This window comes from Alligator sinensis, unplaced genomic scaffold, assembly GCF_000455745.1.
Source record: "Alligator sinensis unplaced genomic scaffold, ASM45574v1 scaffold872_4, whole genome shotgun sequence".
NCBI classification, from domain to species: domain Eukaryota; kingdom Metazoa; phylum Chordata; order Crocodylia; family Alligatoridae; genus Alligator; species Alligator sinensis.
The window spans coordinates 38,839-64,634 of NW_005843044.1; the positions used below are offsets into that span (position 1 = coordinate 38,839).

Sequence of the window (25,796 nt, forward strand, 5' to 3'; positions counted from 1 at the left end):
CTAGCAAAGGCTGTTTCTGAGCAGAACAATTATTTTCTTGCTCAGCTGATCTCTAGGTCTTTCTATTTTCTCAGAAATAGAGCAGAGCTGCTACTAACAATACTCTGCCTGGCTCTTTTCTAAGGATCTCCAAGTGCTTTATAGGCATTAAAGAGCCACAACATCCATGTGAGATACAGAAGTATCATGCTCCCTAGTTTACAGAGAGGAAAATAGATGCACCAAATGGTGAAGCAACTTGCCCACTGAAGGTGGTGATAACGATGGCATTTAATACCACTGGGAACAAAGAGGCATTTTTGCTTCCAGTGCCCCCTGAGCTGACACACCAGTAACCTGGAGATCTGGGGAGGATTTGGAGCACCTATTGTTGAAGACCACAAAGGTGCTTTGAGCTCTCTCTCTTTTGGATCAGTTAAAGGACGAATATATATGGAGTGGTGATGGAAGATGGCTTTACTGAAGGCATCAACTCATTCATTATCTTAACTTGAAAGACCTTGCCAAGATAGTCCCTGCCCCAAAGAGTTTGCAATTTAAAGACAGACGGAGGTGAAAATGACTTGCATTAGGACAGGAGCAGACCAGTGGCTAAGCTGAATCTAGACCACAACTACATTGCACACCCCCTCCTCGCTATTCCTGCACTCAACCTTGCTATCACTTGCCTTGTACTGTAGACTATACCCCTTTGCTGCCTCTCACATGCTGAGGTTGAACCCCTAGCAGTGTGCAGGGGATGTGCTCTGTGCTCAGCCTCCTGAAAGCTCAGATCAAGTGTAATATGTATGTCTGTGCATGGTGTTTTAGCATGGAGTGAAGATGTGTATGGAGACTCTGCCTCATAGTACATGCATGGATAAGGTGTATGCTGTGTATAGTAACAGTTTGTGTGCTAATATGTGTAACGTATGCCTGACAATACATATGATGGGTATATGCAGCTGTATGTCCAGTGGATGTCTGTGGGTTTGTATTTAGTGAAGATCAATACCCTGAATACATAATCTCTAGTAGTGCTGAACATTTCTAGCTCAGCCCCAGATGGGGGTGAACCTAACTTACTGTATGCATCAGAGTTTCAGTAACATTCACTTGGTATTGATCTCTACACGTGAAACTGGAGTAATTACTTTGGATATATAACCCACCTCTGCTAGAGTTTCCTCTTCGAATTTTGTAGGAATATTCTTATCCCAACTGATCCCCCTGGGATCCTTTTGGTTTCCAGGCTTCAGTTGCAGGGCAACTTGCACCCAATTAAGGATGAGTGACCAATCTCTTGCTCCTCCCAGGCAGCTCAGATGACTGGCAATAGGCAAGGGAGGTCTTGTATTCCTAAAGCACAGGGTCATCTCCAGCTTGGGCTGGTAGTGTGCACAGAAATCCTGATCATCTGGGGCTGTACCCCGACTTGTGTGAAATGGTGAGCCTGTGGGATCATTCCAGTCCAACCTACAGGTGTCCTTGTCACTCCTTCCCCTGCACAAACGTCTCCTGGAAAAGGGGTGGGGGAAGGAAATGCAGCAGATTCCTATACAGTTCAATGCTTTCTTTCCACTAAGATTCCAGTATCTTACTCTCTAATGCTGGTTTCTGTTGTTTCAGAAGTAGGAGCATTGGCATATTAGTCATGCTTTATACCAAGTTGCATAATGCCAATTCTAAAAATTGCAGAGCACAGCTACATGTCAGGTTTAATACGCATTAGAGGAAACATGAGACGCTTTGCTGGTAAGAAGTGTCATGGTCCATGGAGGGTTTTCTGCGCCAGGCAGAGCAACAGGCTTTAGGGTTTGCTGGAATCGGTTTCCTGCCCTAACTGATTAGCGGCCTGGAAGGAAAAGAACAGAATCTGTCTGGACCTGGAGAGGCATCCAGCATAGGGTCAAGTCACTGCCCTTGAGCTCCTCAAACCCAAGGTCCTGCTTCGAGGAGATCCAGGGACCTCTCTCCCTGGCTGCTCCACACGCTTGCCATGTGACCTTGAGCAAAACCTTTGATCCAAAGATTTTAAGGCAAGGCCAATGAACTGCAGCCACTGACCCTTGCAGTAACCCCACAACTGGTGGTTAGGTCAAAATAGCTGGTAGGAAGAGACATCTTATTCCACGTGAAGATATCAGGTGATGGAAAATCCACTGCAGAACCCTGTTCTAAGTCATCCAACAGCTCTACTGAGGCCCCTTTTGTCCTCCTTGCCTCAGTTTCCCTATCTGCAATGCCTGACCTGTTTGCTAGAAGGACCTGCGAGGCTAAGATCATTAATGTGACAAGCTTGGCTCTCCAAGGATAACTAACAATAGAGAAGGGCAGGGGTATTATTACTGCTATGAGCTGTTGCTTTTTCTCTTTTCCCTCCACTAAATCAGTTGCACTTAACTTGTTTGTTCTGTGACTCACAAACCTGTTGAATTACCAGAATTGTTAGGTAAATGAATACGCTTAATTATAGAAATTAGATGAGTGCACAGTTATAGAATCAATACATGACAAACATGTTTGATGTAAATGGCAGATGAGTCACTGGCATGGCACAGAGTTCATGGCACTGATAGCTGAAACCAATGAATAATGCAGGGCTTTTCTGCACACCCCCCCCCCCCCCCCCACATTTGGAAGCAGGAAAGGGTTAAAAAAAATTGTTCCTTGTCAGAAGTGTTTATTCGGCACTTCGAAGCCCTGACATAAATCTGTCAGTGACCTGAAGCCTATAAGAAGGAGCTGAGCACTTCACAGAGCTGGCAGCACAAATCTCAGCTTTCTTTTCTTCTGCTTCTTTTCTTAATGATCTGCCGACAAGCTAGGGAGGGGGAAGGCTTGAGGGGGGGGAGCCCAGACTTGTCTAGTCTCTGCCTTGTGCTAACTAGGGCTCCTTAAAAAAAAACCCAACAAGTTTTCTTTCTCCTGAAATAAAAAGGGAGTGTTTTCTCTTTGCTCCTGTGATCTTGTTAAACTCGCTGGGGAAAATCAGGCCAGCCACTTAACACTTTGCTTTCACACACAGATCACAAAGCACTTTACTGAGGAAGGTCGCTAGCCCTGTTCCTTTTCTATGGATGGGGAAATGAGGCAAAAGGCAGAGCAATGAGCTGCCTGAGTGTACTACCCAGCTGCATAACACAGCTAAGAATAGAAAGCCCCTCTCTTCGCTTCCAGGCCAATCCCCCTTGGACTGAAACGTGTTAAAAAATACGGCAGCCCTTAAGAGCTGGATTGTGTCACTTTAACTGAAGCTGAGCATCCTCTTACCGCTCAAATAGTCCCCTTGGAGCAGTATCCCATGCTGTGATTTGCTAGTGATGCAGGCAATTGGATTGCCTCCTGCAACACACCCAGCGCTTTTCTTAAGACCAATAAAGGGACAAATTCTCACCCACAGCTGATCTGACCTCCCTCAGGCTGACTGGCCCCTTATTCCACCAATATGCTTCTGAAGTCGGTAGGTCTTCTGTAAAGTGTGTGCAAGGGATCAGAATATGGCCCTGTTATGGCTGACCCGGAGCAACTGTTAAGCAATAAGCAACTGCAAGCAGGTGTACTCTTGGAGACGCAATGCCCTTGTGGTACGTGGCCCTGTGGCTGGCTGGAAAACAGCCATCTCACTTCAATTAAAACAGTTTTCTTTGGCTTTGGTGATGAATGAAAATGAAACCGATCCCAAATTTTCATGCAAAGTCACTCAAGAAATGAAGTACAAAGGAGGTAAAAGTGATTTATTTTAGCTTTTCTAACCCTGCTGCAGCTGCAGTCATTTGATGCCAGCAGTCTTTCCTGCTCAAGTGCAGGGGCGCTGGACTTGATCTGTAAGGTCCTTTCCAGCCCCTACCAACTATGAAACTATGAAAGCCAGCGGTCTCTCTCCCCACAACAGCTACTTGCTTGGTGCTCAAGGCACTCCCTGTAGATGCAAAAAACTCAAGTTCAGCTTCCTCCTCTACTTCGTTCAGAGGAGGGCTTGGACTGGGTTCTCCTTATACCCAATCTGAGTGACCACACTTGCTGAGCTGGAGGCTATTCTGGGGCAAAGGTGCTCTCTCTCTTGCTTTGATCAGGAATCCCACCCTGGGCCTGTGATATCTTCCTGGGGATAAATCCATCAACACTAAACCATCTCAGTTAAAAGTGCCAGTTTCCCTGAATTGGCATTTTCCAGTGGAAAATGTTTCATCAAGGAACTTGCAAACCAGCAAGCAGAAAGGGGCTGCTTCTATGAAGACATACACTTCCACCTTACAACCAACAACCCTAAACCACCTTCATACTTGGGACTCTTCTGACCTCCTCCTTCCACAGTACTAGTCTCCTTCCCCTACACTTTCTAATGACACACTCTTCTTACCAAAACCTCCTGCCCGCTATGCTCCATATGTATTCCATTGGTCTGACTTTGCCCAAAACCCTGCAATGAACCGTAAGATCTTTTTTTCACTTGGATGATGTCCCTGGTGTCGAAAAGGAGACATAGACAGAGAGATGAAGACTAGCTGAGTCAGACAGCTGCAATCACCAGAATAGGGGGGAATGGGAATTTATTCAACCATGCCCTCCATAAAGTCATGATAACTGAAAAAACCGAGAAGATTTTGAGTAAGATCCTGGCCCAGAGATGTGTATATACACTAGGGCTGTGCGAAACGGCACCGTTCCATTTTGACTTGGGTTTCGAGGTTTCGACGGAACAACATTTTGTTTCGAATTTCATTTCAATTTGAAACAGCTGTTCCGTTTTGCTTCGTTAGCTATAACGGGGACATTTTGCCCATTAGCTATAATGGGGAAGCTTAAAAAAGCCTTTCTCATCTGACAGGCAGATTGGGGCTGCGGGCCCCTGATCTGCCTGCCAGATGAGGGAGGGAAGTCGGTGCTGCCGCCTGGGACTGGGGAAGGGAACTGAACCCGATCGCTCAGTTCCCCGCCCCAGAGCTAGATCAGGCTGGGGATGGGAACTCAGCCCAGCTGGGATGAGTTCCCATCCCTGTGCTAAGATCGGGCTGAGGAGGGGAACTGAGCGATCAGGCTCAGTTCCTCTCCCCAGCCCGATTGCAGCACTTGGGAGGGGAACTTAGCCCAGGCTTAGTTCCCTTCCCCTGCGCTGTGATCGGCTTTTCTCGGGCGGCAGGAGACGGAGAGCCAGGGCTGCACTCCGGATGCTGCTGGGAGCAGAGCCGTGGTTCTCCCATGTCTCCCACCACCTCGCTGCTGGCTGCTTCGAAGCTCAAAACGTTTCGAAACTTTCAAAACTCTTCGACTAGTCTCATTTTGTTTCAAGGCTGTTTCAAAGCCCTTCGTTTCGATTTGATTTTGCTGTTTTGAGCTCAAAAGGAGTCAAAACAGTGTCGAATCAAAACAGCCAGTGAAATTTTGCACAGCCCTAATATACACTGGGTTGCAGACAGGAGTGATCACTGCCCAGAGACCTTAATGTGGGCAGTAAAATAGATGGCCAACACTGGAAAAGGCATTCAAAGAGAGAAGATCAGATCCCACTTCTGACTGTTGGGGATGTTCTCCGAATTTGACTCTCCTCTCCTGGGAATCACTGGTCAAATATTACTGCAATTGGGGGTGTCTCAGAGGATATGAAGAGATGGAGTGTGATTTGAGTAGAGAGAGATCAGGGTAGATCTTGCTATACCAGCTGTGTTGTTCAGATCCCTGGATTTCTCATGGACTTTGTAAGAAAACTGGATGGAGGTGAGGTGAGAGGCAACTACGCCTAGGAGAGTCAGGAGTCATGAAACTGAGACCTACAGAAACCTTCTAGCTGAGCATCATCAAGGTTTTACACCATCCTGGATATGGATGCCTGGAGATCACAGTTCACATCTACCTAGCAATATTTAGCTCTGAAAACAAGTCCATGTGCATGCATGACACTCCAGATAATAATGATAATCACTTCAGGAAAGTCTTTTCCCTGCTGGAAAGAGAGCAGTGGAAGAAACTTCAAGTAAAAAGCAAGCAAATTCTAAAGACAGCTTTGCTTCAACCATGTTCCCTAACCTTTTGTCTGGATTTCTGCAGATGGCCTTTCTACCACAGCATGAACGTGAAAGCTCTTTTTGAAGTCAAGCATTCACTAACAAAAAATGTAGAGTGGAATATATTCAGTTGTAAATATGAGTTGCTTTGGTTATACACACACATCATCCAGTCGAAACATGGACAAAATGCTACGTGATTCATGCAAGCAACCAACATTTTCCTGATTCTTTGGAATCTGAATAATGAATTGTTTTACTCTTAGGGGGAATTATTTTTTGTCTTACAAATTACTCAGCATAACAAATGAAGCTGGGGATTTTTTGTGGACTGCAAACAAACAGGGAAAGAAGGAAGCCCCATTCAACAAACAGATGATTTGCAATGAATTATTCCCTTAGCTCTAGTTTTAAAGCTGCTCAACTAGAACTGGCCTCTAGTGATAAACCTGCATGCATCAGGTAGAAACAGTCAAAAATGCCAAATGTTTCTATGGGAAATTTATAAAATGTCATCAAACCCTGACAATACATTCCTCATGAATGTTTCTTTTTCTTTTTTTTTCCAGTGAAACACCAAAATGTGATGTGGGGAAAAAAAATCAGGTTTTGACAACCAATTTTTTTGTATTGAAAACTGAAACATATTGATCAAGCTGAAACGTTTGTGTCAAAAAAATCTGTAGTTCTTTAGGGAAAAAGGTTACCGGGACAAGATTCATTCAAAGACACTTCCAGCTTCCACTAAAGCCTCATCTCTCCTAGGGAAAATTCAACACTGGTGCAGCAACCATAGCGGTAGCAATAGTGGAGGCTATAGCATGAGCCTGTCTACCCCGACATTAATGGTGAATTACAAGTCCAGGTTTGCTGTAGTAGAGACAATCCAAGATAAAGCAAGCTTCTCTGCTTAAAATAAATGCACTCTCATCCACGATAAGGCAAAAATGTCCCTTGCTAAAGTGCAGGACTTTGAATCACTCTGCATTCCCTTTCCAAAGACAATGTGTCATTTTCAAGAGGACTGCACTGGGGTGATCCCTTGAAAATAGAAATGCTTTTGCTGTTTCCTGGAGAGCTTCCAGGAAAAAAAAAAGGCATATGTGGGGGAAGGGAGTCGGCTCTTTGACAGCAAAAAAACAAACTGATAGATGGTCAGTTTGATGGTGCCAAGTGCGCCATATGAAAGCATCGCTGCCTCTAGCTGAGGGTTAATGGTGCATCTCTAGGTCCCATTTAGGCTCAAAGAAACTTATTCCCAGCTTACCTAAACCTGCTATGACTTCAATGGACTCCTGGTTTCCAGGGGAGGAGGTAAAAGCAGAATCAGGACTAGAGTAGAGAAAAGTGGCTTTTTTGTTGTTGAGTTTGCAATCTGAGTTTGCCAGGAGAGAGGTCCCTAAGGCAGGTTGAACTATTGCAGCAAGTCATTTATTCAACAGATATGGCCCTTTCTTTCATGACAAGTTGTCCGTGAACAGGTTGTAAATTTTATTGATTTAATCTTAAAATATTTGTGAAGGGGCCAACAATTTCAAAGATCAGGGGCTATGGGCAATCAGCTTCAGAAACATCACACAGCGCTTCAAACAAAAGCTACCTAAAATTAGCAGCTCTTTTTTGAAAATAGGGGCTGTAGACTTCTATCATGATGATTCAACTAACAGTTTTTATGAACAGATTGTAACCTGTGGATGGTCTGCTACTTCTCTATTTATTTCCAATGACTGATCACTTGGGTTACTGCAAAGAACCCCTTTCTCTTTGCAAATCTTTCTAAAAAAAATATTATTATTTATAGATTGCATCAAAAATGAACTCTATCTGGCAATATTCACGATGCTTATAAAATAATACATTTATAATTTTAGGGCTGTGTGTGACTATGAGATGATCACCTTTGGCCTTGTGCACAACGTATAAGTTAGATAATTTCACCCAGTGTTTCCTGTCCCAGCAATTTGTGGTTGGACACTGGAACAGATTTTTTAGAAAGGCATCCAGTCCTTATTTTAAGATACCTAAGTATTGTTATTTGAGACAGCAAGTATACACATGCTTAAAGTTTAGTACATGCTTAAGTTCTTTCCTAAATAGGGGCCCATAAAGCATGGAAAATCCATAGCAAACAGTTCTACTGATTAACCCACTCGATCAAAAATGCACAAACTAAGTCCAGTTTGAATTACACCTTGCTCACTTGGGGTGCCTATACACATGCTCCAGGGTAGGGGTGTGTTTTAATTAAGGTGGCTCTCAGGAGCCACTTTAATTAAAATGCCACACCATCTCATGTATTCAGCACCCCATGTTTCAAAATGGCTGCAGGGGCGCTTTAACTAAAGCCCCTTTGATGAGGTTTAGATAAAGTGCCCCCGCCACCATTTTGAAACACAGGACACTGAATAAATGCTGGAGCGTTGTAATTAGATTAATCGAGTCTGCTCTGATGCATCCTAATCAGAACATGGCAGAGCACGTGCATAGACAGACACCTTTGGTGTTTGTGAATAAAAGCCTATCAGGAGGCTTCATTTCCAAGGAGGTGCATGAAGACATCTCAACTCTTTTCACTCAACTCTAGAGAGTATCTTTGCTTTCTACTAAAGCCATTGAAGTCACCTGATCTCAAGCTACGGCTTGGACATAACGTAGAAGTAAAGCTGCAAAAGCATTGGAGGATTCTTTTATACTGATTGCCATCGGTGTTGTTAGTTAGTAAGAGTGGTTTCCCAGCAACCCATATAGGTGCTAACTGAGGTCACCCTAATTGGTTTAAAAATGGGTTTGTTGCCAAGGAGCTGTGTGGAGGCATTTTATAAACAGAGAGACTGGGGGCAGCATGCACCTCAGTGGTCTCTTCCCATGGGAATTAGCATCATAGCAACACAGAAGATCCACCTGCAAGTACTTATTGCATCCTGGTGTCCATGTATTGAACCGTGATGATGGATGCGTCATCACACAGACATGCACTTGTATTGGGCAACACAAGGATGGAGGGTTGCATTAGCTCATGCACTCAAGATCCCATTGGCCAGTTACGTCCATACATATATACTCATGCAAAAAATGCATATATAATCACTACACCCACATGGCAACCAATATTAACTCGTGCACGCAGATTGTACACATTTCAGGTAAACACGCAGAAATGTTTGCAGGCTTCTGATATGCTCCGTTAGCTCAAGCCTGCACGTTCGCCAACACGTGTAACGTTCTCATCCACACGAGCATCTGTATATACACACCAACACACCCACTCCTGCATTCCCCACACACACATTCACTCAGATGTACTAAGAGGAGAAAATTCTCTGCTGCTTGACTCACTGAGCTGAGGAAAAAAGGACAACAGAACTAAATTGGAGTCTCTTGTTAGATATCAGGGCAGAGCTCCAAACTGACAGCTCAGTGCTAGCCTCAAGGACCCAAGGAGACATGGTCTGCAGGGTCCATGACATTGCCAGACCCCCACAACCGACTGCCGTGCATCTGGAGTTAATTTTACCCAATACATAGTAGGGGTGTCAAAGGGTAGGGGGTTACATTCTACCCATAATCTAGTCACTGGAAAATGCCTGTGGATCCACTTGAAGAATTACAGTGTATCCTACCATACCACCCTCAATCTGATATTTGTGAATTCAGCAGAGGAGCCTGAGTCAGACTTTCAGGAAAAAGATAAACTTAATGATATTACAAACTAAAGGAGAGGGATATAATTGGGAGACAACTCTATTATATCACTGCTCAGAGCCCTTGCTTCTAACCACTTGCCCGTTCTCCCCAACTAACGTGGTTACTTAAGAAGCCTTACACCCAACGACCTGCCTGGAAGGACTTCTAGACTTCCCAAGAGGACAGTCCCTCCACAATTGCTGATTTGAATCAGCAATACACTCTCAGAGTACACAATAAGGTATGCGTGCATGCCAAAATTGATGTGCAGTCACAAGCATTGATGTGCAGGCACATATTTTGGGGGGAGAAGAGCAAGTCCCCAGTTCTGCAGATGAGATGGTTTCATACACCTCATCTATATGGGCAAGGAAGGCAGGTCATGCCATGAGACAAGCAAAGAGACCCTCCTTCTTGTTAGGGTGGGCTCAGTACAGATGAGCTTTGCACTGTAGAAAGGAGATTGCCGTGAAGGCTGGGAAGCTGGTTGCAGGGGTTCATGGGAAGAAGAACTATGTTCTCCTAGTTGTCTGAAATAAACCATACCGTGCCTGAATCATTTCTCCCTGTATCTGGACCAACACATGTCTAATGCCAGTATGTGCATTATACTTCCAAGCAGAACCCAATCTCCCCGATTTCCTCAGCTTGTAACAACACAAGTACCTGTCCCAGAAGCTGACAGATGGCTGTCAGTGAACTGGGCTGAGAACCAAAGCAATCTCAATCTGAAGCACTGCCAGCATGTCCAGTACCAGTACAGACAGCCTCAACAGGAGATTAATTCAGTCTGTTTTCCAAATAGCTGAGCTGCCATAGCTGATTGAGGGACTTTGCTCTGCACATATGATCATCCAAAGTCAGAAGGTCTTACTGACTTTGGATGCTTGTCATGATGGGGCATACAAAGCATCCTGCTAGGCATATCTAGCCCTGTCTTTCTCTGCTCCCACCTGAAGGACCCACTTTAAATAACAATGCATGAAACAAAGGCTGCAGTTAATAGGAACAGTCGCTAATCTCCAAGCTAAATGTATGTCATAAAGTATGATGAGAAACATCCATCTTGATCCCCTGAAGCTATGCCTTCACTGCAAGTGTAAGCCATGTTGTGACCTGGGTTTAGTTTTCCACTATCCCATCACCCACCAGCAATGCCTCTGACCTGGGTATGGAGGAGCTTTAAGTGAGTCTAGTTTATTGATCTTTGGATATGGGGCAGAGCCCCAGTTCTGCTTGAACTCATACTGAAACCTGCTTGCTTTGCAGTGAGGGTGCAAGACAAATCACCTAAGTGTGGACAGGCCTCCAATAACCTTCCCACAATTCCACTGCAAGGTCTCCCATACTTGATCCTAAACTGTCTGAGCACAGGATATGCCCCAACACCCATGCACAAGTGCTGAAACAGGGAGGACACAAAAATGCAAGTAGGACCTTGCACTCCCCATGTGAGGCTGACCTAGATACTCAGACCCAAGCTTTACTTATTCAGGTTAACTGTGCAGTGAAGATATATTCTGAGATGTATCGGTTTGCTGCCTTGCAGAATGAAGAAAGCAGGGGGGGGGGTTTCCAAATGGGTGTGTAAAGAGGTGCTGTGCCGTGGGGGTAGGGGTTCCAAATGGGTGTGTAAAGAGGTGCTGTGCCCTCCTTTACCCAGCTGCAGGTACTCAGCAGCTAATAGTCTGCCTGGCTGGGAGCCTGGGAGCCAGCGGGGGCTGATACTAGCTAATGAAGGAAGAGCCGTAAAGAGGGTTTAAAAACTCCAGGAGGAGAGGGAAGCCCAGAATCAAAGCAATTCCTCCTATACTGCCTGAAGGAAGGTGATGGGTCTTGCCTTGGGTTGGTTTGTTATGGCTGTGAAGCCTGTTCAAGAGGAATAAAAACTGTTTGGAAAGTCTGAACACAAAACTAACTGGCCTAGCTAAGGAAGCTGGATGAGGCACTTGCTCACAGGGTGTCTTCACCAGTTCCCAAGCCATCAGCTATCCTGCTCCAGTTGAACTGACCAGAAGGGTCAGATGTCTTGTTGGAGATTTGAAAAATGCAGGGTTTGAGGTCTGCATATAGCACTACACTGTGATAAAGTCAGGTAGGACCAGACTAGGGCTGTACTTGACTGGGGGGATCTCCAGGAAACAGTGATTCAGAAGGGTGGGTGCTCTTTGCGTGGATCTGGTTGTGAATCAGTGTCCCAACATGATGGATAGGAGAGGTGAAGCTAATGAGGTTCTGTTTTTTGATCAGCTGTTAAAAAGATGCCCTGACTGCCAAAGATGCCCTGACTGCCAATGACTTCATGTTATCTCATAGAGCTTTTCTCCAAAGGAGGGAGCCCAGCCCTCTGGGGCCCAGCTAATGCGGATAATAATTACACACTTTCTAACTCCATCTCCCTGTGGCTCCTGCTACATATTGTAAATACCGTCTATGTTTTGGAACAGGCTTGTAACATCGCTTAGACTGTAAGCATGCCAGGTCCTACCCTGGGGGTGTCTGCATTTCTGTTTAGGGTCAAGCTTGAGTCGTTCATGTGTGCCTCTAAACTATAAAGTGTGCAAACAGGACCATCTACATGAATCAATAATCAAAATAAGCATTTTTCATAAAAATGGGGCTGGAAGGGACTTCAGGAGGTCATCTGGTCTAGCCCCCCTTTTCAAGACAGAATCATCACTAATTTGCACCATCGCAGACAAAGTATCTAACCTGTACTTAAAAACTTCTAATACCAGAGGCTCCATAACTGCTTGAGATAATCTGTTCTGGGGTTTAACCACTCTGAAAGGTAAAGTGGGCTTTGTAGTATCTAACCCAAATCTCCAAATCTGCCTTCTTGGAATTTAAGCCATTACTTCTCAGTCTGCCTCTTGGGGACTCAGGAAACAACTGATCAGCACCCTCTTGAGAATAAACCCCTTTGTATTTGAAGATTGTCATCAAATCCCTCTTCAGTCTGGTCTTCCCCAGACTGACTAATCCTAGTTTCTCCAATGCATGCCTATTGTGGACATGGCTAAAACCAGCTTTTTAACTTCATGCCCTGTAAACTTAAACTTCTTCTTGCCTTCCCCATCTAGTCAGGAAGTCGAAGAGCTATAGTGCTGGGTGCAATTTGCTCGTTGCATTCTCATCCTTCACACCTTGTAGGATCTCAGGCGTGCTCCAGCTCCAGACCCCATTATCTTGTCCTTGCTTATCCTGTTCTGCTCCTGACCTCAGGCCTGGACTATGAATACAGATATCATATTGGATTAGAAATGTGACTCTGACAGCTGGGTTTTTCCCCTTTTGTCATAGCCTCAACCACTGATCTAGATCCCCTGCAATCTCAGGTACTTGGCTAGGCCCACACTCCACAAGAATGCCTATAGCCTTCTTACAATTGTATTATGCTTACAATTTGAGCAGCAAGAGCTTAACTGAAGGGCCTGGGCTTATATACTCAGCTCAGCTGGCTCTACAGCCAATCAGCTCAGTGCTTGCAGCTGGTGCTGCTCTAGGACCAGGTGGCCATGCTTAGAAGGAAGATGGTCTTCCAACAGCAACCTCGCATTGAAAAAAGGGTTTGTTTGACCAAAGTAAAAATTTGGCAAAAATTGTTTATTTTCATGCAAAAAAGCTGGAAACTTTTCTTTGCGGAAATATTTACTGCACTCGTCCCCCTCAAAGGCTTAATTAAAGGAAGACTTTTCACTTGTTTCTCAAGATGAATTGTTGGAATTTTTAAGGCTTTGGATTTGCCAAACACATTCTTGGAAAACTGAAAATATTTTCAGTTTTGGGGGGTTTTTAACCAGAAAAATGTTTTAAAAAAAATAGCTGGAAGTTTTTTAGTAAGCAGTTTTGAAAATTACCTGCGAAACAGAAGTGACATTTTTCTACCAGTGCCAAAAACTATTAAAATATTCCAATCAAGTGTCTCTGAGTTTCTAATCACCTCCTCCCCTTATTGATGCCCAGAAGTACCACACATTATAAATCTGATCTCCCTTATCATCTGCCAGTATCCTAACTGACCTGAGACCTGGCCCAAAGTGCAGTGAAACCAATGTAAAGGCTCATTGACTTCTGTGGTTTTTAATCTTCACATTAGGGAAGAACAATTGAAGGGTCTTTCATAGACCCTTTCCAATGCCAGTCTCTGCTGGACGTGCTGGAGGGATCTGGTTGCTACTACCACAATGATTGGCTGACAGCTTTGCCTAGTGTCTCTTATTAGCGTGGGTTTAGCAGTAGGGATGATGGTAAAGTAAATTTAATGCAAGTTAGGGGTCTCTGCACTGCAAGGGACTGGCCTCAGTATACTCGCACTGCATTTACCACTGGTTGGGCAGTGCTGTTCCCAAGCCCTCAGAGCTCAATCAGCCTCAGCGAGGGCAGATGATTCTTCCTTGTCCTAAGAGATCACAGATACAAGACTCTTGCTGCTGAGTTAGCCCTTCAGACTATAAGAGAAACGGGCACTTGGGAAGCAGCTCACAGCTCCCCACCCCTGGACACACCGCAGTGCTAGCATGACCCCATCTTTACTGCCATGAGAAATGCTCGTGTGACAGTCACCTTGTTAGCTGGCACCAAGGACTGAGCTGTGACCCTCTGGAGTTGAAAGCAGGAATCTTTTCTGCTTGAGCTAATGTGTCAGGACTCCTAGCTGAAAGCTATACCAAACTCATCTGCTCTCTGAACCTGGCACAGAGGTGGATGCACAATACACAATGGCCCTGACAAGTGAGATACGTGAGAATAAGCAGAGCTGTTAGGCCTTGAAATTACATGTTACCAAGAAGGCAGGAGCAGTCCAGCTCTCGGCTACAGCATTTTACTGTGCAAGATGGAGAGGGGAGATTAAACTATGGTGCCTCAGTTTGAGATTTAAAGACTTAAGCTGTTGTTTAGAGCTTCTGAGCTCACAACCCAGTGAAAGAAAACACAGCCAGAAGAGAAGCCTGTTTATGTGGCTCATGAGATAGGAAAGAGAAACTTCCCCATTTGATTCATTTTCCCAGTTCTCAGTTAAGCTCTTTGCAGAATGTGCTTATAAAACAGCAACATACCACATGCTAGTCTAATGGACCAGAGGAGAAAGGGCCCCAGGTAAAACCGATGGATGTACAATAGTCAGACTGGTTCAGCTAACTGGACCTAAAAGTCACTTTATTAGCTCCTTAGCTGGTGCAGTATGGAAAGACATAATTAGGTTCAGCTGGAAAAGGCCTGGTGGATTTTGGTGGAAATTTAAAACCTAGGATGTGAAGTATGGGAAGACTAAAAGGGAATTCCAGTAAGTATAGAAAGCCAAGTATAGAAAGCGGTGGAACAGGGGAAAAGAAAAGTGCAGTGTTGGCAGAGGGATGGATAGAAGAAGTGAAAGAACAAAAGCCATACAGGACAATGAAAAGAAAGAGGTCTCTGACAGATGTAAGGCACATCTGGAGGCATTGGACAAACACAGTGCCAGGACAGCACACATCTGTAGAGCAAGATTAAAAGATGAGGCTTAGAAGGCCAAAAGCTCATGGCCACATGACATCTTATGGACAGACTTTGGCATTCATTACTGAACAGCTGTACACATGTGATGGGTAGGTTGTTTCACCTCAGCAGCACAGTGTGTGCATGTTGCACCATAGCTACAGGCATGGGGCTTCAGGGACAGCACTGGCAGGAGAAGGGCAGGGAATGCACCGTCCGTAGGAAAGACGCATTTTTCTTTTCTTCAAAAGGGGTCACAACGAGGAGAACCAACGGGAAAGCAGCTGGAAATGGCCCCCCCATGGAAAATCAACCTCATGCATCTGTACTTGTTCCTCTGTCCTCCCCCTTCCCTGCCTGGGCTCTCTCTCCAGTTACCAAGTGCCCCTAGGTCTCACCCATACCTTTCCGGATGCCACCATCAGCTGCACAGGAGAAGTCCCCAGCAGTCAGCAAAAAGCATGTAGCCGCTTTCTTGTTCTTGTCTCTGGTGCTGGAGCGTCTCATGGGCTTTTTCTCCTCGTTGGATGGTGACAGGGGCTGCTCTTCATCTGACAGCACCACATTGGCATCGCCGTTCTGCTTGGAGTCTTCAGAGACAGGGCCAAGGAGGAGAAAAATTAAGAAAAATATTAATTCTCCACGGAAACTGCTGCGATCGGGGCTCTTGCCACTGGCTATAAGAAGGCCTTGCAGATGGCTGCCCACTAGATACAGAAATGTTCCCCTGAACATTGCCCAAACTGGTATCCCCCAGCCCTGACCTGAGGGGACCAGGCTAAAGGGAGAGAGAGGAACTGAGCCATGTCTGCGGTCAATGGGATTGATGGCCTATTCCCCAGGCAATTCCATTCTCTTGTATCTCCAAACGGACTGGAGGGGTTTTGTTCAGGACTGATCAAAAGGTCAGTCCTTGATCAGCTCCAAGGGTTAATCTAAATTACCCTGGGGATCAAACTGCCACCTGCAGAATTGGGAACGTCAGCTGGCTCCTTTGCATATGCCCCAGGCTGCACCCAGTGGACTTTTACTGAGGACTGGGTCTGAGTCTCACAAAGCTTCAGTCCAAAAGTAAATGTTTGCAAGCATGTAGAAATAAGGGAGTTAATAAGGAAACACGTGCAGCTCAGCTGAGGTTCTCAAATATCACTGTAGTGCATGTAAACACAGGCAAATACAAGAGGCAGCAGGCAGGCACTACCACGCACCCATCAGCAAACACAAGCAGGGCCAGATCCTGAGATGGCATCGCTCAATGAAGCTGAAAACCTGACTGGGATGACCGCTGAGAAGCTGTGTGAATTCAGGGCTGGTGCAAGACAGGTGCATCATAGATAGCTGCCATCAGACCAGTTTCCATCATGCTGTATATCCAACCACGAACTGAATGGCATCAACACTTGGGCCAAAGGAAGTTCAGTCGCTATGGCCCATTCCGTCTTTGGCTTCTCTGCTGAAACTGCCAGCACAGAGGCCACCTAATTCCAATTAAATTTGCTTGTCATCTAGGTCCCACCAGCCTGCTCTTGTGCCCATATGCTGCCTCTTTCACCCACTGCTGAGCTAGACAGATTGGAAGCAGTGGCCTTGGTGAAAGGGGTCCCACTGCCAAGGCTCCAGTCTAAGCTGGAGGCTAAGCTCTTGATATGATTTGAATGCATTTGCTTTTGACATTCAGAACTGGAGACTACCATCTCAGCCTGGACTCTCAGCTCCTGCAAATCGGTGATGCTCCTTCAGGGCCAATGTTGTTGCTTTTCTTGACACCAGCTGAGGATAGCTCCCCTCTTTTTGGCAGCTCTGTGAGAGCCACTATTGGGTGGGAAGGATGCTGTCTAGCAGGAACATTTGGTGGCTTTTTTTTCCTGGAGAAACAAAGGAATCTGAATTTCTTCTCTGCCACGAGCAGTGTTTCCCCATGGAGGGCCCAGAACACCTTTCTCTGCCAGTCAGCACCTGCAGCAAGAAACCCCAGAGACGCACAAAGCCTTGGGAAGCAGCTACACGTAGCTTCGCTGCTGAAAAGCACTGGCACCGAGAGGCCGTATAGATCAGGAGCAAGCTGCAGCTCGTTCCCTTTGATGGCAGACTGTGCTCTGGAGACACCGCATGAGAAATTGCTTCTTCTGACTCTATAAAACATGCCACCAGGGCTGACCAGTGACTGTGGTGCCATGGTTCAGATTGCCCCTGGCTCCTCAACAGTGCAGCTTCCATGTGGCCCAATGAGGCTGGAGATCCCAGCAAGGAGACCCAGCTAGCTCAGTAAAGTATAGACATAAGGTCAGTGGAACAAGCCCAAACTAGTCGTGTAAACGGAGCACAGTGGAACAATCAAGCTGGGATAAATTAGCTACCAGGAGACAGACTCAAGGCTTGGACTGGCCAGTTACTCAGGCACCTTGCAGGCCGTGCCAGCTGCAAAAATGCCAGCATACCATATGGTAGCAGTTCAAATACTGGAATACAATGTATGCTAGAAGCTGATCTTCTCAGGCTAGCTGCTAGCTAGCATGTGGGGCACACTCAAAAGGGACCTCAGGAGATGATCTAGTCCAACCCTCTACACTGGCCGAGCCTCAACAGATGTTTGCTTACCTGTTCGTTAACACCTGGAGTGAAGGAGATTCCACAACCTCCCCATGGCTGTTCCACAGTTTTACTCCCCTACATTAGACAGGTTTTCCTAATACCAACATAAGCCTCTTGCTGCAGAATAAACTGATTTAATTGCATCTTTCTTTCAGTAGTGATGGAGAAGACTTGACCAACATCCCCTTTATACCAGGTTGTTGGGTTCTGGGAGGCTGTTTTCATGGTCTCCCATCCCCACCCAGTCTTCTTTTCTCTACAACCAGTAAAGTTACTCCTGATTTACAGCATAAGAAACAATAGGAGATCATGATCTGATGCAGTCATTCGTGATTTACACAAGTGTTCATGAGAAGGGACTCTGACCCAATGGAGTTACTCCTGACCTAGACCAGGTTGGGACAGGAATATGGCCTGACAGTTACTTCTCATTTACACATTGAGGAGTAAAAGGACCCCTTATCCCACTGTGGTTACTCCCGATTTACAGGTATAAGTGGGAGGAGCATCAGATCCAGGATGATCCTACCTAATTCATGTGGAGGAGAGAGAGGGAGGGGAAGATGTCCCAATGACAGTGCTCCAGATTGCTACCAGGTGAATAAGAGGGGAAGGTCAAGTAGACTTAGCCTTGATCTTTATCTCTGTCAGAGCAGAATTAGGCCCATGCAGCTCAGTCCCTACCTGCTTCTCATCATGCTGAAATCACCTGAGCCTCTGGCCACTTGCACACAAATTGATCCAGCACAGAGCAATCAGGCTGCCTCTGGCCCTTCTTGCAACAGGATCTCACTGAAGTGGTAGCGTCAGGGCCATATTCTGCTCTTACTTTTACTAGGCTGAATCTGTAGCAGCTCCCTTGGAACCGTGACCATCAAATATAGCATTGGGAGCAGAATCCATCCCAGAGCTATTGTAAGGCACTAGATGGTACTTTCCCTTAGCTTGGAAGTGTTTAAAAGGAGATTAGACAAGCACCTGGTCACTTGACCCCAGCGCTCTTTCCTGCCCCAGAGCAGGGGGTCGGACTCGGTGATCTAATAGGTCCCTTCCAACCCTAAAAATCTATGAAATCTGGATTGGATGTACGTACCTGTCACCTGTTCCCTCCCCCTTCAGGCTTTATGTATCTTGGGGGTTTGCATCTCACCTGCTCGTTTCCTCTCTGCCACCTCCTCTGTTGCCAGGGGGCAAGTGTCGCTCTGTGTGCTGCTGCGGGGCGAGTTATCCTCAGACTTGCAGTAGGCGGGGGAGTCCAGTGGGGCTGGACGGGGTATATGCTTTTTCTTCTTCTTTGGAAGCTTTTGCTTGGCCATAGCCAGTGAGTAATACATTCCAAAGTTATTAACGATGACGGGCACTGGCATGGCAATAGTGAGCACCCCAGCGAGCGCGCACAGTGCCCCCACCACCATGCCTGACCAGGTCTTGGGGTACATGTCACCATATCCCAGTGTTGTCATGGTGACGACTGCCCACCAGAACCCAATGGGGATGTTCTTAAAGTGCGTATCACCTCCTCTGGGGTCCGATGACTTGGCCCCAATCCTCTCGGCATAGTAGATCATGGTAGCGAAGATCAAGACCCCTAGGGCCAGGAAGATGATGAGCAGCAGGAACTCGTTGGTACTAGCCCGGAGTGTGTGGCCTAGCACCCGAAGCCCCACAAAGTGTCGTGTCAACTTGAAGATCCTAAGGATCCGGACGAAACGGACCACCCTCAGGAAGCCCAGCACGTCCCTTGCAGCTTTGGAGGACAGGCCGCTGAGGCCTACCTCCAGATAGAAGGGCAAGATGGCCACAAAATCAATGATGTTGAGTAGGTTCTTGATGAAGACCAGCTTATCTGGGCAGCAAATAATGCGTACCAGGAACTCCAGGGTGAACCACAGGACACAGACTCCCTCAATGTAGGTCAAGATGGGCTCCGTCTCCACCTTGCGTGTCAGCAGGATTGTAGTGGTATTGCCAACCACCAGTGTTTCAGTCACGTTGACGTCTATGTTAAAGGCCTCATGTGTCTCCAGGCAGAAGGTCGTAATGGAAACCAGGATGAAGAAAAGCGAGGCAAAGGCAACTACCTGAAGGAGGAAATTAATTCAGTGGTTAGGAGGATGTCACAAGTGGGATGGAGAAGACTTGGGTGTAATGATAGTAGGAACTTTGCAGTGGAAAACAAAGGTACGAGAGTATTATATGGGGGTGAGGGGGTCAAGAAAAGGCAATGCATGCACAGATTAAGAAATTATGTACGCAAAGATAACTACCTATCCATGCATATAGTTTAAGTTACACATTAAGTAAAGAGATTAACGTGAATTAAAAGAGCTTAGCGTTCTTTCTAATGCATGTATTGCAGATATCAAAATGGGGTCAAGAAAGGGAAATTGGATTCCCTTCCCACTCATATAAATCTGAGGAAAGATGCCTGCTGTGTTCAGACCTGGGGGATCAGATGCAGCTCCACAATGTTCTTTCTGCCCCATGTTTTATAAACATGCACATACGGCTCTAGCCCCCCACCTCATCTTCTCCAGCTATCCCGTCAAAGTAGACGAGTGATGCTTTTTCTGCAAGAGGTCATTGGCAAAGAGAAGATTCCCAAGAAACATTTAGGGCAGCTTCTATTCCTCCTGTTGGGTGTATTAGTGATCTTAGGATCCTAAATATGATCCTGTTCCACCCTGCTCGAGTCCCTGAAATGCAGTTAATGCAACAGGTGGGTGTGTCCTCTTCCTCCTCCTCGCTACTTTTTTGTGGTTCAGCATTAAGGGTAAGATGAGGGTTTATTATGAAAACAAATGGCTTAATGATTTTTCAGGTACTTGAACAGGGCAGGATAGAACCACACTTAGGTGCCTAAGTCCATTTTGATCCTAATATGTGGAACAGATTGTGGCCCTTAGAGAACTAACTCTACCTGTCAGTGGTGTCCTGCCTACTTGTCACGGTGCCAACTTTGATAAACGTTCTCAAAATAAAAATGACCGCTGTCTGTGGGGTCAAATACCTTGATTCTGAGCTACACAAGGTACTAAACCACGGTGGCAAAGCTCAAGACCTCCAAGGCCAAAAAGATATTACTACAGGGTCTGTCCCTGCAAACCAGACTGGGCACCTGTTGGGAGCTCTTAGTCCTTTTCCTGAGGAATAGGCTTCCGTATAGCACGGCCACCATTCCCCGGTCCTACTAGCAGCTGAACCATTTAAAGGGACCATTTAAGGTCAAGAGTAAGGCAGAGACACAGAGATGCCTGGGGGAAGCTTACAGTGAGATTGGATGTGATATAATCTTTGCAAGGAGGCCTAGTTCTCCCTAGCTTTCCACCAGCTACTTCAAATAACAAGGAAGAACCTAGTCCCACACCTAGGACCCTGCACTGGAAATACCCTGGGTTAGTTTGTGCCTCTGTTTTTCTCCTATGTGTTATTCATGTTAGTTCCAAGGAGAAATTAATATTCATGTTATCATTAATAGGTCAACCAGCTAAATTGCAAAGGGTGATGGCATGGTGAGACAACTAGTCCTTACCCAAAGGCTGCCCAAGCACTTAGTGGTCACCCTGAGTTATAATTAGGAGAACCTTGGCTTGTCCTTTGCTGGGACAACGGGCAAGATCCTTAGCTGGTATCAACTGTGGCAGCTCCACTGAAGTCAGAGTCCATGGGCCCAGCCCTCCAGTAGATTCAGAAGGACTCAGCTCCCACCGTGGAGGCTGACATTTCTGAAGAGCTCAGCTACCACCAGCTCTCATTTCGACCCCCTCAAAAAAAAAACCAAACAGACCTTATGAAGAGAAGCTGAGAGCCATGGGACTCTTCAGCCTGGAAAAGCACAGGCTCAGGGGCCATCTGATGGCCACCTCTAAGTTTATCAGGGGTGCTCACCAGGATCTGGGGGAATGTCTGTTCACCAGAGTGCCCCAAGGGAGGACAAGGTCGAACGGACACAAACTCCTCCATGACCATTTCAGGCTGGACATAAGGAAGAACTTCTTTACTGTCCGAGCCCCCAAGGTCTGGAATAGCCTGCCGCCGGAGGTGATTCAAGCACCTACTTTGAACACCTTCAAGAGACATTTGGATGTTTATCTTGTTGGGATCCTATGATCCCTGTTGACTTCCTGCCCCTGGAGCAGGGGGCTGGACTCAATGATCTTTCAAGATCCCTATCCAGCCCTCATGTCTATGAAATCTATGAAATGCATACAACCACCCCTCCACTGAGAGCAAAGAGGACTGCTAGATCCAGTTTTACTGGAAATTCTGGTCATAGCCTCAAGGTGCTTGATTTGGAGCTGCTAATAACTGAAAGCCCACGCAAGCCTTAGCCTCTTCTACCGGGCATTGGTTCAAATCCAGCCTCGGCACTGAAGCTCCAGTGGAGCCAACTGACCCCAGGCCAATAGAGAATCAGGTACCTAAGATAACTGATGCTATCTAATAAAATCTAAATCTGAAGCTGTCTAATAAAAATACCTAGCACTTTTCATCAGTTGATTTCAAAGCATTTCATTATCATTAACCCCATTTAGAGATGGGAAAACTGAGACACAAGTGAAGAGGACTGAGACACACCTCTCCTGCACCACAGTCTGGTGTGCCAGGGAGAAGGCCATGCATGTAACAAACTTCCTAGGGAACATCTGTCCAAATCACACCTGGCAACCTCAGTGAAAAGAAGAGGTGCCGAGTAGTTCTAGACAAGGCGAGAGAGAGCTTCAAGCATGTAAATGAGCATGGCCTCACTAAATCTAAAATAGCTCTATTGAGCTTTGTTGATTTTCACCCACTGAGGCCTCTCCTCAGTCCCTGCCCTCTACCCAGCCCCAGAAAAGTTCAGTGGACTATGTGCCAGGAAGCTTACCCTACTCACACCACAGCTGCTCTGGGGAGAGACGGTGGACTTTGGTTTCCCGGGCCATCGATACAGAATATTTACAAACACTACAATGCAGCATGGCCGCAGGGTGTATCAGATTGCAGCAGCTGCTGGAATTATGATGGAGTTTATGAAAATGGCTGTAGCAACAGTTCTGTGCAAGTGTCCGTTATGAATTCAGGCTGGTATAACAGCATCAATTAAAAAAGCCTTGGTTTGCAATTCATGCAAATGCTACGTCTCTTGCCAGAGCTGATAGCGGTGCCATTCACTTCTTCAGATTTAAAGGTTTCTGATACAGAGACATTCTTTTTTGCTTCCCCACAAGGTTTGTAATTCTAGCGGAAGGACTTGCTGAGATCTGTCAGACCCTATCTCGAAAGGGAGACCACGCTGGGGAGTCTCAGGTGGTAGCAATCAGATTATACTGAGGATCAGTCTAGCCTGACCTTGTATCCAGGCGTGCACACAAAAGGTGCATGAAGAGACTGCCCCCTCTTAACATCTGCACCACCAGCTCTGAGCAAGATGATGAGGTGGAAATGGATGAGAATGGCAGAGGCAATGCATCAATTAGCAGAGCAGAGCTGATGCTGGGACTAGGGCATTAATTCACTAATTGTATATGCCCACAGCAGATACCTTCCCTTAGATGCTCCTGGTTTATGAGTCATGGCTTCAGCTATCCTTTGGATAACAAGCCCTGTTCAACATCAGGTCCATAGGAGGAACTTGGCTTTCATCTCTAATCCTTGCTCATTAGATACCAACATTTAACCCTTTAGTTGCCAGGTTCAAAGGCTTTGCACAGCACCCTAGCTAAGACAGCAGCTAAGACCTGCTTCACCTTGGATACAAGCACCTGAAAAGGGGCCCAATATAACATGGAAATCAAATGCTCTGTAGCAGAAATAATTTGTCTGGGTTTTTTTTTTTTCTCTTAGTTACACACTCTGGCCTCATTCCTGCCAGGATGAGCTTGTGGAGAGTCCATTATGCAGAGAATCTGTTTCCAAGAGCGCCAGTAAGAGCCCCCAAACAGAAAAGCTGCTACCTGGAAAGCTTTCCTGTATCTTCTCCTGTCTCCTCTATAAAAAGCTCAGGCAAGCCTTTAGCTTTCCAGGATCTGATATTCTTAATATACCACAAGCAGGACTCTGTTCCCACTGGAGTTAATGGCAAAACTTCTGCTAATCACAGCAGAAACAGGATCAGACCCTGTGAGTGTTCACTGTCTTCTGGTCAAGGGAACCTGTCCAGTTTTGTGGTTGGATCTTCTCTTGCTTTTCTGAACTAGCTTTATTGCCTCAGACAGTAGCATTGCTAGACAGTCAAAAATTACAGGCCAGATCCTCAGCTGGAATGAATCAGCCTTGATTACAATGAAGCCGTCCTGAGTCACACCGGCAGAAGGGTTGGCCATAAACATCAAGCACTTAGTCCTGTGGATGGCTGCAAAGACCTGCAGCCAGACTCCAGGAACCCGATTCTGGGCTCATCAAGGCAAAGGCAGTGATTTCTTCTTGGCTGCCTTGTGTGGCACTGTGGATGCATCCCCACAAGCAGGAATATAGCTGTGCTGGTGCTAGTTGGCACGTGGCAAGTTGCCCCAGGTGGGGTAGGCAAGACTGGGGCCAGCACCTGGGCTGTCCCTGGGCTCCTGGGGACTTTCTGGGGCTCCAGCAGCAGTGATCCAGGCATGCAGAGCCTGGCCAGCAGTTGGACTGTCCTCTGGCTAGCCAGGCTCCAGTGGTGGCAGCGTGCACTGCCCAAAGCATGCACCACCCCACTTTTTTCTGGTACAGGAGTTGTTTTTTTAATGCTGGGATCTTCCGGTGTCAAAACCCCGCCATTGCACTGCAAATTAGCAGTGTGGCAAACGCTTGCATGTGCAACACTTGCTGTTTGTGGTGCCACAGATAGGTCTGTAGCACCGCAAACTGCAGGTGCACACTCGTCTGGACGTGCCCTGTGTGGCCAGCGATCTGAACCATTGAAAGGGCAAGATCCTGTCCTACAGCACATTGAAGGAGAAGAGGATGGAGGGAATGTGCCAGCTAAAGATGGGTAGCTCTCATTCTGACCTTACTTCCCTTCAACGTAATTATATTGAGCTACACCCTCAGTTGTGAAAATTCACGTAGCGCTTCTGAAGTAAATGGCCAACTCACGTTGAGAGCTGACCCATAATTATTGACTTCGAAAGGAATGACTTCAGTCGTGTAGCAGTATAACTTAGATCAGAACCAGGCACAGAAGAGTCAGGGGTCAAAAGGAAAGAATGAGAGGAAAGGAAGGTTAAGAACAAAACAGAGAAGACCCCAATTTTGCACTCTCGCATCAGCGTATATTTGGAATAACTGCTTACACAATGGCGCTAGGCTAGCTTAAGGACCAGTGCAGCTGAGATCTGAATCAGCTGCAGCAGATAACCATCATCTAAAAATAGAAGGGTTAGATCCCCAGCTGATGGGAATCAACATAGCTCTATTGAAGTCAACCCAGCTGCTCCAATTTTACATCAGCTCATGCTCTCATCTTAAATCTTTACCTTGTAGCTGACCTTTGTGGAGCAGCAAGTCAAAGCATTTTTTAAAGGGCTCCTTTTTTTAGCCTGGTGTTTAAAAGGAATTAGGCTGAGCAAAGAGAGGTCACTCCATGGGAGAATCCAGACAGCAAAATATCACATCAGAAGGTCAAGGTTCAAGGCTGAAACTCTTAAAAGTGGCTTTTGGAATTCAGCATTCAGTTCCCATTGACTACCATAGTACAGAGAAGTCCCGGAGGACTGGAAAAGGGCCAATGTGGTCCCCATTTTCAAGAAGGGGAGGAAGGAGGACCCGGGCAACTATAGGCCAGTCAGTCTCACCTCCATCCTTGGCAAAGTCTTTGAAAAAATTATCAAGGCTCACATATGCGAGAGTCCGGCAGGACAAATTATGCTGAGGGGAAACCAGCACGGGTTCGTGGCAGGCAGATCGTGCCTGACCAGTCTAGTCTCTTTTTATGACCAGGTTACGAAACGCCTGGACACAGGAGGAGGGGTGGATGTCGTATACTTAGACTTCAGGAAGGCCTTCGATATGGTATCCCACCCCATACTGGTGAACAAGTTAAGAGGCTGTGACTTGGATGACTACACAGTCCGGTGGGTGGCGAATTGGCTAGAGGGTCGC

The 25,796-nt window shown here is 46.3% G+C and overlaps 1 protein-coding gene across 2 annotated transcripts in view; it reads right to left on the reverse strand.

Annotated features, from left to right (window-relative positions):
* The window catches only part of KCNC4 (potassium voltage-gated channel subfamily C member 4), a 49,211-nt gene that overhangs the window by 15,126 nt on the left and 8,289 nt on the right, over nucleotides 1–25,796 (reverse strand). For both annotated transcript variants that reach the window (XM_006036963.1, XM_025193414.1), the window contains exons 2-3: nucleotides 18,889–19,819; nucleotides 15,551–15,736 (exon numbers count right to left, since the gene is read on the reverse strand). In XM_006036963.1, coding sequence (XP_006037025.1) covers nucleotides 15,551–15,736; nucleotides 18,889–19,819 — 1,117 coding nt within the window. The remainder of the gene's footprint in view (nucleotides 1–15,550; nucleotides 15,737–18,888; nucleotides 19,820–25,796) is intronic.